General features: G+C 49.8%; 1 protein-coding gene across 2 annotated transcripts in view; it reads right to left on the reverse strand.

The window, feature by feature from the left end:
- Nucleotides 1–8,093: 8,093 nt before the first annotated feature.
- LOC119371849 (uncharacterized) overlaps nucleotides 8,094–14,710 on the reverse strand; it is a 51,320-nt gene continuing 44,703 nt past the window's right edge. For both annotated transcript variants that reach the window (XM_037642315.2, XM_049419569.1), the window contains 2 exons: nucleotides 13,272–13,455; nucleotides 8,094–8,469 (listed from right to left, as the gene is read on the reverse strand). In XM_037642315.2, the coding sequence (XP_037498243.1) occupies nucleotides 8,320–8,469; nucleotides 13,272–13,455 (334 nt within the window). In that variant the 3' untranslated portion in view covers nucleotides 8,094–8,319. The remainder of the gene's footprint in view (nucleotides 8,470–13,271; nucleotides 13,456–14,710) is intronic.

A 14,710-nucleotide genomic window follows, 5' to 3' on the forward strand; every position in this document is an offset into this window, starting at 1 on the left:
TCCCTCTTGATTCACTTGATTTACTATAATGTACTTTTACTCCCTCTTGATGTTGATTCATTTCTGATTAACACTCAAGTCGCTCCTTTCATTCTTGATTCACGCTTTGGGATTCATTCTTATTTCATACTTAGTTCGCTCGACGTACTCTTGGTTTAATGTGCGCTGATTGTTCACTTTAATAACAAACATTGTTGTGGGTAAACGTCCCAAAACCACGATATGATTATGAGAGACGCCGTAGTGGAGGGCTCCGGAAATTTCAACCACCTGGGGTTCTTTATCGAGCCCCTAAATCTAAGTACGCGGGCCTCAAACATTTTTGCCTCCGTCGAAAATGCGGCCGCCACGGCCGGGATTCGAACACGCGACCTGCGGGTCAGCAATCGAGCGCCATAACCACTATAGACAACCACCACCGGGGCGGGTTCAAATTCGCTTTAATTTGTGCTTCTAATCAAGCGGCATATCTGTATTTAAGGACACGGGAATTCTAGTACCATTCGTGTTCACGACGCGACCGGACGCCGCCGCAGTACTTCGGATTTTCAGTCCTATGAGCCATATAAGGCTTTCGACTTCAAATATGCATATTACAAAACGGAATCGCTTCCGGGATGGGCCCCACAGTCCCAGACATCAGCGCGTACGAGTTCAGTCAACGTACGCCCCTCCCAAAGCTGCATGGCTGTCGCTCTGACCGTTTCCCACAGCCAGCTGTGTGACGTGCCTCGAGTACTCGAGGCCGTAGTGGAAGGAATGGCCGGGACGCGGAAGGCGATGTGGCGCCTTGCTTTGACCGCTCACAGCGAATGGGGCGTAGTCGGCAGAGGGAGATGAATTATTGCCCGCGGCGGGCGAAACGCGCAACCCGATAGCAAACAAAAGAAACAAAACATCCTCCTGCGGCGCAGAACGTCTACTACAGCAGAAGTAGTAGCGGCGGCAGCTTTAGTGCGAAGCTACTTCTCCTGGAAATACGCAAGCCATGAAACTGGTTGGCGCTGCCTTTCCAGCGGAGTTGTAGAGCACTCTGGTTGAAGAAATCGAAACCGCATTCGCTCCGACAATGTCCTCCAAGATTTAAATCGACGCGGGAGACTAGGACGTCATTGACGGAGGCAATGCTTTGACATATTCGATCGGAGGGTTTTTTTCTTCGGGGTTCCGAAATTGGCTGCTTGGGGCCGACAGCGTAGGACTCACGTTTTGTGGGGAGGGGGGAAGGTTGGCAAGGACACACGGGTGAGAGTGGCCCTGGTGTGAAAAAAAGAAAGCATTCCATAAAATTTTACATAGTCATGTGCAACGTATGCGATAGGCGAAAAAAAAGGGGGAGGGTGCGCCTAGAGAACAAGGAGGTAGAGAAAGAAGTATGGTTGAGGGCCGACGAACAGGTTCCGGATGTGACGCTTTTGTAATGCTTGACGACAAGGATAAAATGACCTCGTAATGTTGTCGGATGTAACTAATTGCTCGAAGATCGTTTGAGAGCATTTCTACATCGCATGCTTACAGGTCGATAACCAGGCTCAAATACGACATCCTTTTTTTCGTTGGTTGGCAATCGAAGCACCATGTAAGTTAAATATTTGACTTCAAATCACCCGCTAACCTTGTCCACCAAATGTTAATTTGTACTTACATGACTGCAGTTGGAAACGTTGACACAACTACTTTTAATCACGATGCGCTGATCTGAAGCGTAATTAGCTGTATGCATTAAGATTGAATGTCAGAAGCAGTTTATCAACCGACGCTTGACTCGACGTACGCCGGGTTCTCCATTTCGGGGTGGGAGGGGGGGGGGGGCAATGTTTCACCGAACCGCACAGTGCTCGAAGCCACGCTCTGCGAGCCCTACGTCTCGACGCTCTAGGTGCACATTCCTCGGCAAAGGGGCCAGGCGTAAGTTGACCCAGTCCGAAGGATCAAGCTCCTCGAGCTTCTTGCCCATGCGCTGTGGGTAGGGCGGTATGCCAATTCTCTTTTTAGGAAAAAAAAAGATTATACGCCTAAGCACCACCAGAAGAAAGACGAAGCACCAGAAATGAGCGTATAATTTTTTCCCCCTCAAAGTTATGTACCAACTAGCCCAGCAACAAGTTCTTCCAAGTTACAACCCTCTTTAATATGTCTCTGCCTGCTGCGGTCCGGCTGGGTCTCATAGTCTTAGTTATCAGAGTCGCCGTAGTGAGTGAAATAGACTGTGAATGGCTAGCGCGAGTAATTTTTCTATTGATGTGCTTTGGGAAGACTGAGTGCTGTTTTGTAAGCTGTTCTAATTATTGTGTTAAGCGTCGTTATGGACGTAATGGTGAAAATGAAACAGCGACGTACTGCTCACAATGGCCCGCCTTTGGTCGCTGGCTTTACAGTGTGTAAAGTGGGAAGTCAAATGTTCTTTGAATGAAACATCAGTGGTCCCCGGCGGCCATTATACATAGCTTGCACGTGACGTCATGAACGCACAACTGGGCTCCAACATGGCGGCTTAGATGACGTCAATGCAGTATAAGCACGCGGCGATTAACCTGCTTTAGTGCGATAACGACGTCGCTAGAACGTTATTGGGCACCTGTGGTTGAATAACGAAGGAACCAGCATGTGAGGTACTGATAAAAGAACGTGACGTCACAGAGTTTGCGTCCCGCCATGGGTGCTCTAACCTGGCTGTTTCAGTGACGTCAATGAAGCCATCTATAGTAAATAACCTGCGTGGCTATAACCCTGGACATTTTACATAATGACGGAACGGGCCCAACTGAGCAAATATATAGGGCTGACTTGGCACCCCCTTTCCCTGATTAGTATGTGTGTGGGGGAGAGAAGGTGTGGTGGCTGACGACCCACTTCCATGATTAAGGGTAAAGTTTGGGGGGTGGGCCGGCTACATATTTGAACTTGCGTGCTGTGATGACGGTTTACACGAGTTCATACGGCAAAGTGTGGCAAATTACATGTGTGACGACACGCTTTAACTGACAAATTGAATTTTGCGAAAGCTTGCATTGAGTACGAAGACACATCGAAGAAGCTTCTTTTTTGCTGTTGGAATTAGAGTTGTAGGGAGAGACGGACAGATTACGTGGATGAGCGTTCGCACTATCTCACTGAAAGGACACAGGACTCTTGCAGTGCCCTTTCGGAAACGAATTCTTAGAAAACGGGTCAAAGGAGCGTAGTTGCAGCTAGCACTCTTTCTGTCTTCATGTCTCTTTGCAAGATTTTGAGCTTAACCTCTACGTTAATGCAGAACTACCATCGGAACGAAACCTCTGCGTTTACTAAAGAAAATGCTTACATTCCTAGACCATAGTTCAACCTTCCCCTCACTTCCTCTTCGCTGAAGCTTCAGAGAAACCATACGGGACGCCTGGAAATAAAATTTCTCTTGCAGGACTCTGCTGCGAGTTCGTTGGTTCATGATCTCGGAGCAACCTTTTTTTTTTGCCAGCGCTAAACAGACGAGACGCAAGACCAAGAAACGAAGAAAAAGCGCTCGTCTCTGTTTGCTCCACTTGCTTCAAGAACATTTCGCAGTTGAAGAAAAATTTGTCCTGGTTCGGGTTTTCTTTCGATTCAATGTCGCACCAGAACATCAGCTTAGACATAGCGCGTATTCTCTCCTCGTCTCACTTTTCTTTCTGAGACTGACCTAGATCCGCCCCATGGGCCTGTCTTACTTGCACGACACGCGCAACAAATTAACTTTCGTAAACGTCTTGGACTTAAGCAGCTCGAACCTACTACGCCGAGTACGACACGCCAAGCGAGCACAATCCTCCTTTGCGATGCTAAGGAGTCTTTACTGAAAGCTGTCACATCCGGACCTTGACGAATTCGCTAATTACAACAGTGGTAAATTTCCCAGTTCACGCACGAACAGAATTCGGACGCCGTTTCGTATATAGTGTAATACGGATATGCATTACAGCCTATGGCAGCGTACGCCGGGTGAAAGGACGACACGAAACAAAAGGACATACGCATACATTCGTGTCGTGCTTTCGCGCCGTGCACGCGCTGCCATGCGCGGTAATGATCCACCAACTCGCCCACCAGTACATTTTAAAGGGGCCATGACACGGTCGCCCACAGATTTGTGGTTTTCAGCGAAAACTAGAAGTAGAGGGTCTATTATGAATATACAGATTTCAAAAGTGGGCCGTAAAAGAATATTTCAGTGCAAAACAAGCCCTGGAAGTCGCCGGCTGTAAACTCCGCCCAGCGCCGGCGACCGCCATTTTGCCATGGCGCGTGTGACGTCATGTGCCGCACGGAACGGAGCCGTCGTCTTTTACCAACGTTTCGGCCACTGCAAATCGTTCAATTTCATGGCCAAGCTGAAGAAAGCTAAAATATCTTGATATCACGTCTACAGCTGACCACGGAACAATATCGTTCGCCGCAATGCAGACGCTTGCAATCTAGGTGCTTGTTACGTCACGGCTCGCGAGTGCACCAGTGTTGCCTCATTCAGGCCGCTCGCGTGTTTATAAAAATATTCGATTATAAATTAAGTGCTTGACCAAATGCGCTAAGATTTCGCCAGCTTATTTGTGAATACATAAGGATTAATCCACATAGCACAGATTATGATCGAAAATTGGTGTGATGGCCCCTCTAAGGATATGAATTCAGCGTTTGAGGTGCTGAGCTGATCCAGCAACACCGTCACAATGGGACCGAAGTGTCCTTCCAAGATGCCATCTACGTTTGCGAAACGCCACGCCGCTGCCCATGTCACTCTTTAAATGACTAGTCATTAGCAAATTAAGCGTAGACGCTAAGACGTAACAAAGCAGACGACGGCAAACGTCAACGTGTGTTCTACTCACCGCCCACTGTCCAGCATCTTTACCGGCGGTTCGCACGCTTCCTCTTTTAACGAACACGATGTCACCTCCGCGCAACTCTTCTCTGCGAAGTCGCAAACCGGCCTGGCGTGGTACATGTCTCACGTTCGCTCGAACAGTTCACCAGAACAAGCGACTTCCTATGATGCGGAAAGCACTCGGGGCATCGGCACTAACGGCTGCTGCGTTCCCAAACAGCGCACTTTCAGTTTCCGTCGCTCTTGCGTACCAATACTCCACTTCGTTCTACGGATCACCGTTTCTGCAGGACCTACCAAGCCATTCTTGCGCGCAAACGGTACAACAAGCGGTGCAGGCGAATGTAGGGGTTGCCACTTGATGTCGCATTTCATAGCGAGACGGCAAAAGCTACGCCGAAGGAGGCTGGGAATTCACAAAACATGAATGGTCGACGAAGAGGCCGGCTCAAAGTGCCTTAGGAGCAAGCTCAGTCTTCCCATACCGGTAAGGCACCTAAACCACTCCGAGATCAAAGGCGAGACAGTGGTTTCTTTCTCGCCTTAGCTACCCTTCCTACAGGTGTCTCGTCCTCGCCACTTATTCCTTCATTAAACACGTGGACAATACCAGAGCTAAGCGTTGATCTTATCAATGTTTCGCTCTTTTCAGCTACTCGCTGTTATCTCCGCTTGCGCCGTTGAAAACGCACAACACGAAGTGAAATCATCTGACAGCGCACGATACTCATGCGAGACAAGGCAGAACGGTTGTGCGACTGCATCGCAAAGAAGGGTAGGAGACATTTCACAACTGACACCCCACCTATATTGACCAATCGGAGCCTATTTCCTCATAACATCACGCGAACAGACTGTTGGCGTCATTAATTGCTTCGAAAGTACCCTAAACGCCAGGAGAGAATAACGCGCCCGTTGTTTGTATTTTCGAACGCTGTTTAGGGGCTCTTTACCGCAGACTTGCGAGTGGAGGAAAGATTTATCAGTAACGTATCAGGCTCATCTTGAGGAACGCGTGCCCAGCGTATTACATGCTAGAACGTAAAAAAAGCGCGCGCTTCTTGCTACACGCATGACCATGGGCAAAGCTTCGCCAGGCGCATCTGTCTAAAACAAGCGTTGATGAGGACCACGTCTTTTGTCGTTAATGAATTCAATATCATTCTCGTGGTCTCCCAGCCCGATGCTGTCAGCATATTTTAGCAGCGCACTCTAATCGCTGTAACTGGCCAGCACTAGTATAATTCATGTCGATTGCTGGGTTAGTTTGTGAAATGGTCAATCAATCAATCAATCAATCAATCAATCAATCAATCAATCAATCAATCAATCAATCAATCAATCATGTTTAGTCACGTCGTAAATACCGTAATCGAAATGCTAAAGGTCGCTTCGCAACGCTGCACAAAAAAGCAATTCCTTTTTAGTGTCACGAGCCTCGAGTGACGCTCTTGTTTCTCCTCCAGACACTTCCGGTCGAGACTTACTTCCGGTTTTAGGATTATTCATAAAAATTATTCTAAAGATGGTTCTGTTTCAAGTTAACAGTTACATAGGATATATATGATATCGCAGCATAACTTTACTTAAGGGCCAGTTGACTGTTAGAATAACTAATAGATATTAATTGGCTGAGTTCATCGACAGAACACAGAGAACTAAGCATTTGGTTGGTCTTTCAAATGAGAAGATCAGCGGTGGGACTGTGAGCAGCTGGAATTGTTGCGTCACCTGGCGGAACAGATCTCATCCCCACGCTTCCTTCTGCGTGGCCTCCGAGATCTGCTCCGGCAGCTCGCGAAAAACAGCGTTGAAGGCCAACTCCAGCGATTTTTCGAGGTCGATGGATCTCAATGAAATTCGATGGGTACGTTCCTTTTGCACGTTTCCGTCATTTATGCCAGATTACAGGCTTGAGACATGCGCAGATTGTTTGCAAATGAATTTTAAAGATTGTCTGCAAACGCCCTCCTGGCTTCCCACAATTATTGGCAAAATCGCGTTTGTGACGTCTGTATTGGGAAGGCGGCGGAAGTGACGCAGCCGAGGACACCGCTAACTTCGGCGCTTCGGGCGCTACAGCAAGCGTCTGCTTTGCACAAGGCGACAGACAGCGTTGGTTTGGCCGGCGCTTCGCTGGTCGTCCCGGCTGTCACAGTTTTCATGCTCCGCGCCGGCGTGACCGGCATGCCTTGCACGATTTCCGGTTCGTTCGTAACAACGTCTACGTCATACGTAGACAGTACACTCGGTTGGGTTTCGGTTTCGGTGTTGCGCTTTTTTGCTTATTTAAAATTATTCTCCAATTTGCCGAGTATTTCTACTATCGGGCCCGTAACAGGAGCTTCTCAGGAACATAAAAGCACCATTACTTTGACATGGCCAAAAAATCGCCGGAGTTGGCCTTTAACCCAAGGATTACACCAGGGCACACGAACGCCGACGTGCATTTTTAGATGCGAAGCAGCTTTTGCGCTGGGCCTTGTCCGTAGTTCCATTGGCGACCGTCCGTTTTCTAAAACCTACCATAGCCATCTGTAACATATTGAGCGCGCGCTCGCGCCATGAAGTCTTCTTCGTCTTGTTCTTCGATCGCCTTGATGATGGTACGTGCAGAGCACTTTAGGGGCCCTAGCTGCCGTATGCTGTCCTAGCTTGGCGTAACACAGACAAAACCACGTGTGCTGGCGCGCGCTAGCACGTTCGGGCCTGTGTAAGGGGCTGGATAAGACGCCGTGGCCTCTCCCCCTTACACTCTCTCAGCAATCATGTGATGGCGTCGGCGAACAAGATTCTGCAGACGCGCGATGAACCAACGCGTTGTATCCTATTCAGAACGCGCTGGCATGCGCTAGCGCGTTCGGGTCTGTGTAAGGGGCTGGATAAGACGCCGTGGCCTCTCCCCCTTACACTCTCTCCGCAATCACGTGATGGTGTCGGCGAACAAGATTCTGCAGACGCGCGATGAACCCGCGTGACGTGCTCCAACAAGAGTTCGAGACGAGTAACAGCAACTACAGCGAATTCATGGTGTGCTCCACATTCAAGGACGCGTTAACATCGGGCAAGGTGCCCGTAATGAACAAAACTTTAAGTTCCTTCGCATCCCCACATGGTTCGCTTTAGTGGGAGATGGTGAATTTTTTCAAGGATTATGTATGGTTCATAGAGCAAGAATTCTTTATGCGTGATGATGGTCGCCTCCAGAATTCTTTTTTTTTTTTCGCCGTCAACGAACTCTCGTCGAGCCGAAGTTTTTGTTTTCGTTTATTAGCGTAGGAGAAAAGCAGCGTTTAACGCCGGTCTCGTGCGCCTTGTCTCCGTGAAAACGCGGTACATGTAAATTACTCGACAAATGCAACAAGTGATTGCACAGCGTGCTGCGGAGGTTTGAACGAAGTCCAGCACTTTCGTTCTTTCGGAGTTTCGGGAAAGTCTATATGCCCGCAGCGCCAGTCGACGTAATGAGGTAGATGGTCCTTCTAGAAGTGCGGCTTGAAAAACTTCAAGAAGATGCGTTCGATCGTGTCGACGTCGTAGCCGCTGTCGATGTACACTGCACCAACCACAGACTGGAGAAAGTTGTGCAGGAAGCTGCCCTGTCTCTCACCTGCCGCTCCGGGTAATGACGCCTGCAAGAAGTGAGAAAGTCGTAGAAAGTGCAGGCACGTAACTTATACCATCTGAGGGAAAGAAGATGGCTTTTAAGGGCTCGTCTTTCTTTGTTGACACAATATTAATGAGAACTAACAGACAAGAAAACAGAAAAAGGAGAAGGCAGGGAGGTTAACCAGAAACACTTCCGGTTGGCTACCCTACACTGGGGATCGGGGAAGGGGGATAGAAAGACGAGAAATAGAGAGGAGGGAAGAGAAAAGAGAGAGAGAGAGAAGAGATGCAGTGCATTCACTACAGCGTGCGGGATTGCACCACAAGTCGGAGGCGTTCGCACAAGCCCGTCGTTCTCAAAAAATTGGGGGCCGCCTAAGCTTCGCCTTTAATGGCTCATTCACACTGGGGATTCCGCCGGCCACAGCGACCGAAATTTGCGCGCCGCCGAAATTCAACATTGTTCACACTGCTTAGTAACCGCACCGCCGAAACTAGGGCGCCTAGTTGTCATCGTCCCTTCGCGCGAAGGAACGCTGGCATCGACGCGCTCTGCGTTGTGTACGCGTTTCGTTACGGCGAAGCGCATAAACAGGAGCAGGGTTGTCGAACTGCTGGGCCTGCTGGAAAGCAACTTTCTGGGGATGTCTGACGAGGAGAAACGTGCATTCGCCGAACAAGAAACGACGCAAGCAGTTGTGGTTGGTTCGTTCTGATTTGCAAGACGCGAGACGCTTGGTCGAGCCGAGATAATGCTACCCGTTTTGCAAGATCGCGATGATGTATTGCAAAGATGCTAATCGCGACAACACTTGACAGTTATCGAGAGCTACGGGATGCTTACAAAAGTCTTCACCGTTGCTGCGGGCTTCGACGACTGCGATATCACAAGCGCGCCGCCATTTTTCGAATGTTCGACTCGCGTTCCGATTGGTTCGCGGTGAGGGAATCCGGCGGCAGCTGCCGCAAAAATCGGTCCAGGACCGATCGGCGCGGAATGGGCTTTTCTGGCTCATTCACACTGGGGAATCCGCCGGCCACAGCGACCGGAATTCGCGCGCCGCCGAAATTCAACATTGTTCACACTGCTTAGCAACCGCACCGCCGAAACTAGGGCGCGTAGTTGTCATCGTCCCTTCGCGTGAAGGAACGCTGGCATCGACGCGCTCTGCGTTGTGTACGCGTTTCGTTATGGCGAAGCGCATAAACAGGAGCAGGGTCGTGGAACTGCTGGGCCTGCTGGAAAGCAACTTTCTGGCGATGTCTGACGAGGACAAACATGCGTTCGCCGAACAACAAACGACGCAAGCAGTCGTGGTTGGTTCGCCCTGATTTGCAAGACGTGAGAAGCTTGGTCGAGCCGAGATAATGGTACCCGTTTTGCGAGATCGCGATGGTGTATTGCAAAGATGATAATCGCGACAACACTTGGCACTTGTCCAGAGCTACAGGATGACTACGAAAGACTTCGCTATTGCTGCGGGCTGCGACGACTGCAATATCACAAGCACGCCGCCATTTTTCGAATGTTCTACTCGCGTTCCGATTGGTTCGCGGTGAGGGAATCCGGCGGCAGCTGCCGCAAAAATCGGTCCAGAACCGATCGACGCGGAAAGGGATTTTCCGGCGGATCTCGCTGCCGCCGAAGCGGATTCCGCGCGCTCTCGCCGCCGAATGTCTCAGTGTGAACGAGCGCTTCCGGCGGATCTCGCTGCCGCCGAAGCGGATTCCGCGCGCTCTCGCCGCCGAATGTCTCAGTGTGAACGCGCCATAAGAGTTGAACGCGATAGCGTTATACTGCCCCTAGTGAGCACTTCGACCACTGCGAGTTTTAACAGAATGCGCGCGCTAAGGTATGTGATTTATGTAATGGGTAGCATGCTTTAAACCAGAAACGTTTTCGAAGTTGCGATGCACCCACTACGTGGCCTTAAAGGGGCCCTGCAACACCTTTCTTAGTTAAATTGGAATAGTCTCATTATTGACGTATGACTCTTCACGAGTCATATGCCGCAAAAATTTTTCGAATCCGTCAAGTCTAACCCCCGTATTCAGAAACGCTCCTCGACTTGAAGTTGACTTGCCACCGCCTTGGGCAGCGCGTTCGAAACGCGTTTGTGCTGCCTTGGCACAGCCTAAAGGCAGCGCGTTCGAAACGCGTTGAAGGCGGTGGCAAGTCAAGCTCAAGTCAAGGAGCGTTTCTGAATACGGGGGTAAGTGGTGTTACCAAATTATAGAGATCACGTTCCGCAGCTTTCTCCCTCAACTCAACGCAGCGAGCGCGCGGAGAGCTAGGCAGCGAGTCGAGGGAGGGAGCGCAGACGAGCGAGGCTCCGCCCAAGAGCGCCGGCGGAAATTTTTTCTTCATTTTTTTCTCTCTGACGTCTGGGCGCAACCACGTGGTCTGTGCCGCCACTTCCGGTCGGCTTGCGTCATTCTCGTCGAGCGGAGCCGTATCGCGCGTGCTTGAAAACTGCGCGTCGGTTTGGTAATGTTGGGTGTGCACCTCGAACGCCGTAGTGTTTTCATCGCTTTGCCAACCATGGAAGCAAACCTGCGCGCTCGTTTGGAATGAATGACAGCTGAGATCGGTTTCGGCCCATACTCCGATACACCGCCTCGTAAGACGGCACTGGCAGACGACTCCAAAGCGCCGCCATTACCGGACGCCAGCATTGTTATCGGAGACATGCTGCACGGCTGCCTCGGTCGGTCGTGAGAACGTGCCGACGATGCAGTTCCCAGCTGACGAGGCAACACTCGAACGGCTGCCACTCTCAACAGCAACCGGCGATGGTCAAAAGCACAGAAATATTCACGTTTTCGGCACTGCGCATGCCGAAGAAAACGGAACAACGCAACTACGAGCAGACGAGCTGTCGGTGAGACCGGAAGTGCTAATAGTAATGTTTGTTCGGTGTTTTTAACGCGATAACAGAACATAAACATACATATTATCTACTTATTGAACTCAAAATTAACAACGAAAGTAATAATGAGGGTGTTATCGTGATTATAACATCAGCCAATGGTGGAACTGCCGACAATCGCGTCATATTTTGCGGACTAATACATCATTTGTCGAGAGAAGAGGGAGCGATTTTCAGCTGACTTTGAGAATTTATTGTAAATTCCAGGCTGTGCGCATCGCTATAATATTTGGCTCGCGTGTTCTCGGGAGCCTCGACTACCGATCGGCAGCGCTTTTTGAGCATGCTCGAAAAGTGTTGCAGGGCCCCTTTAAGGGAATACGCGCAGTAATGTGTGTGCCTTTTGTAATGGGTGGCTGTCTTTAAACCACCAAGTCGTTAGGATATTGGCATGGTGTGACGCCCGATGGCAATGTACGCTTGTACCACGCAATATTACTGCGATATTACATCTCGTACTATGACAACTGTATACAGGATGCGTATTCTATGGAAGCATGAAAGTTACTTTCAGGGCAGCTCCAAGCAGAGACGTGGCTGCGTGGTAGAACACCTGCTTGCCACCCAGACGGCCTAGGTTCGATTCACACTCGGACCCAACGTTTTTATTATTTTGCAGCTTTTTCGATTTTTCGGTCACGGACAAGATGATGATTTTTCGCTCACAACCAACGGCGCCGACGCCGACGGCGGAATTTCTGCGATACAAGCTCTTTAACGCTGTCGCGTTAAAAACACAAGAGTGCTTTCACTGCCTTCTGGGCCGTCGAGAGATGTGGACGGTGCTGTAGTAGCACCTGCACGGAAATTGGCTGATCATCCAGTCGCCGCAGTAATGCCAAGGAAAGTATAGGGGATGGTATTTGTAGTAATTAGGATATACATATTAGGAAAGTAAAGTGCACGAAAAGATGACTTGCCGCCGGCAGGAACCGAATCTGCGACCTTCGAATAAGGCGTCTGATGCTCTACCACTGAGCTATGGCGGCGGTCATCCTCCCGTCTAACTTTATGGGGTATATATGTGCATTTAAACCTAAAAGTATTGGTCAACGCCGATCGCAGCCGTGGCGACGAGTGTGGAATACCCTCGGTTTGTTCCACACAATGCAAATGCACCTGCGTTTGCATTAAACGGCCGTGACACGCCTCTGCATATCGGGGCATGACTAGGGTTCCTCGATGCCACTGCCGCCTCTAGTTTTAAAGGTGGTGACACCAAGGCGGTTTTTAAACATTTTTGGGTGACACCCATTGACCGCGCCGCCAGCACAATAGAGAGTTTTAGGATACGGTACCCAAAGATAGCGTTCCTTACGTACAGTCGCGCTCAATATGACTTGCAACGCGGGAGCGCGTGGCCTCTCGAGCTCAAAGACTGCGCATGGCATCAACTTGTCCTTACTTCATGAAATAAACGCCGTTCTCGTGACTGGGGATGATCCCCATTACAGAAAATATCATTTGGTTTTTGAAATAGGTGACGTTGAAGCCATGGGCAGTCTTTGATCTCGTGAGGCCACGCGCTCCCGTGTTGCAAGTCATATTGAGCGCGACTGTACGTATACGCTAGTTCCTTCACTTTACGCGCGTACCCAAGAGGATGGCGTATGACGCATGCGCAGGGGCTACAAACGCTAACGCAAGGATTTGCGTATCCCTATTCTAAAACTGCCTATTGTGTCGGACCGGGGGACACGTCGCGTTGGGCGGCGTTGCCAGGCTTTCCTACGTGCTTCGGCACAGTGTGGCGGCGCGTCTCACCACCCTGTAACAAGGAGGCATTGCCCTGTACGAAGGAATGCTATAGCATCGAGACACCATAGGCACGACCACCGTCCAAGAGCTCTGCTCACTGTGAAAGGTCGTCTTTCGAGTATGTATAACCGTCTCACCCATAATCTCGCACCCTGGGCGTACTCCGTCATGGACGTCTTCTCGGGCCCTTCGTCCAGGAAGACGTACTGGTCGAGACCGTTGAGAGCGGCCACACGTGCCAGCGTCTCGTGTCGGAGTAGCCGCACCTTGGCGTCGTGCAGCTCCTGGTTGCTCTTGAGTGTGCCGTTCTTCACCATGTCACTTTGAAGAGAAAGTAAAACCGAAAGAACGAAATAAAAAAAGGTCAGCGTCGATTCAGCGGCAAAGGCGAGATAAATGCGTCGCTAGCGTTTGCTCGCTCACCTATGTATGTATGTATGTATGTATGTATGTATGTATGTATGTATGTATGTATGTATGTATGTAATAATAATAATTAATATCTGGGGTTTAACGTCCCAAAACCAAGATATGATTATGAGAGACGCCGTAGTGGAGGGCTCCGGAGATTTCGACCACCTGGGGTTCTTTAACGTGCACCTAAATCTAAGTACACGGGCCTCAAACATTTTCGCCTCCATCGAAAATGCAGCCGCCGCGGCCAGGATTCGATCCCGCGACCTTCGGGTCAGCAGTCGAGCGCCATAACCACTAGACCACCGTGGCGGGGCGTGTATGTATGTATGTATGTATGTATGTATGTATGTATGTATGTATGTATGTATGTATGTATGTATGTATGTATGTATGTATGTATGTATGTATGTATGTATGTATGTATGTATGTATGTATGTATGTATGTATGTATGTATGTATGTATGTATGTATGTATGTATGTATGTATGTATGTATGTATGTATGTATGTATGTATGTATGTATGTCGCTACCGAAAATGAATTTTGGGAGAAAGTGCCTGTTTTCATCGTAGGAGGAGGATGCTGTGGCAGGCGAATCCAGCCTCGCAATATATGCACAGATTTACCCACCCAGTCGCCTTAATTTGAAGAAGTTACAGCTTCACCGCCAGGGCGAAGCAATGAATGTGATAGCAAGAAGTTGAATTTTTATAAGAAGTAAGGCTAGCAGCTAACTCCTATGGCGTCTGACTTGGCGTAATCTCAACGAAACGCTAGCTTCTGGGAACGCTGGCTTATGGAAACGCGGCCGCTGCAACAAGCGAGGCGAACTTCGCGCTGTCGATCGTTTCAACGCAGTCTGAGCGGTGAGAGCACAGAAGGTACAAAGGTATGAGCCATCTGCTGATCCCTGTCAAGACAGGGCGCACGCGACCGCGCGCGGCCGCTCAAAGTACGCATTTTCTGCCAGAGCTACGCAGCCCCCCTTTGGGACCCCCGAAAGCGGTAGGCGCGTTTCCTCTCCGGTTGAGCAGTGATCATCGGGGGCCCTCGCAAGCTTTCACTCGCGCACAGAACACACGACGCGCGGAGCGATATTATGGCCCTTGGACTTTATACGGAACGTCACGGCGACAGAACAAAACATGACTGATCCCT

Source organism: Rhipicephalus sanguineus, chromosome 10, assembly GCF_013339695.2.
Source record: "Rhipicephalus sanguineus isolate Rsan-2018 chromosome 10, BIME_Rsan_1.4, whole genome shotgun sequence".
NCBI lineage: Eukaryota > Metazoa > Arthropoda > Arachnida > Ixodida > Ixodidae > Rhipicephalus > Rhipicephalus sanguineus.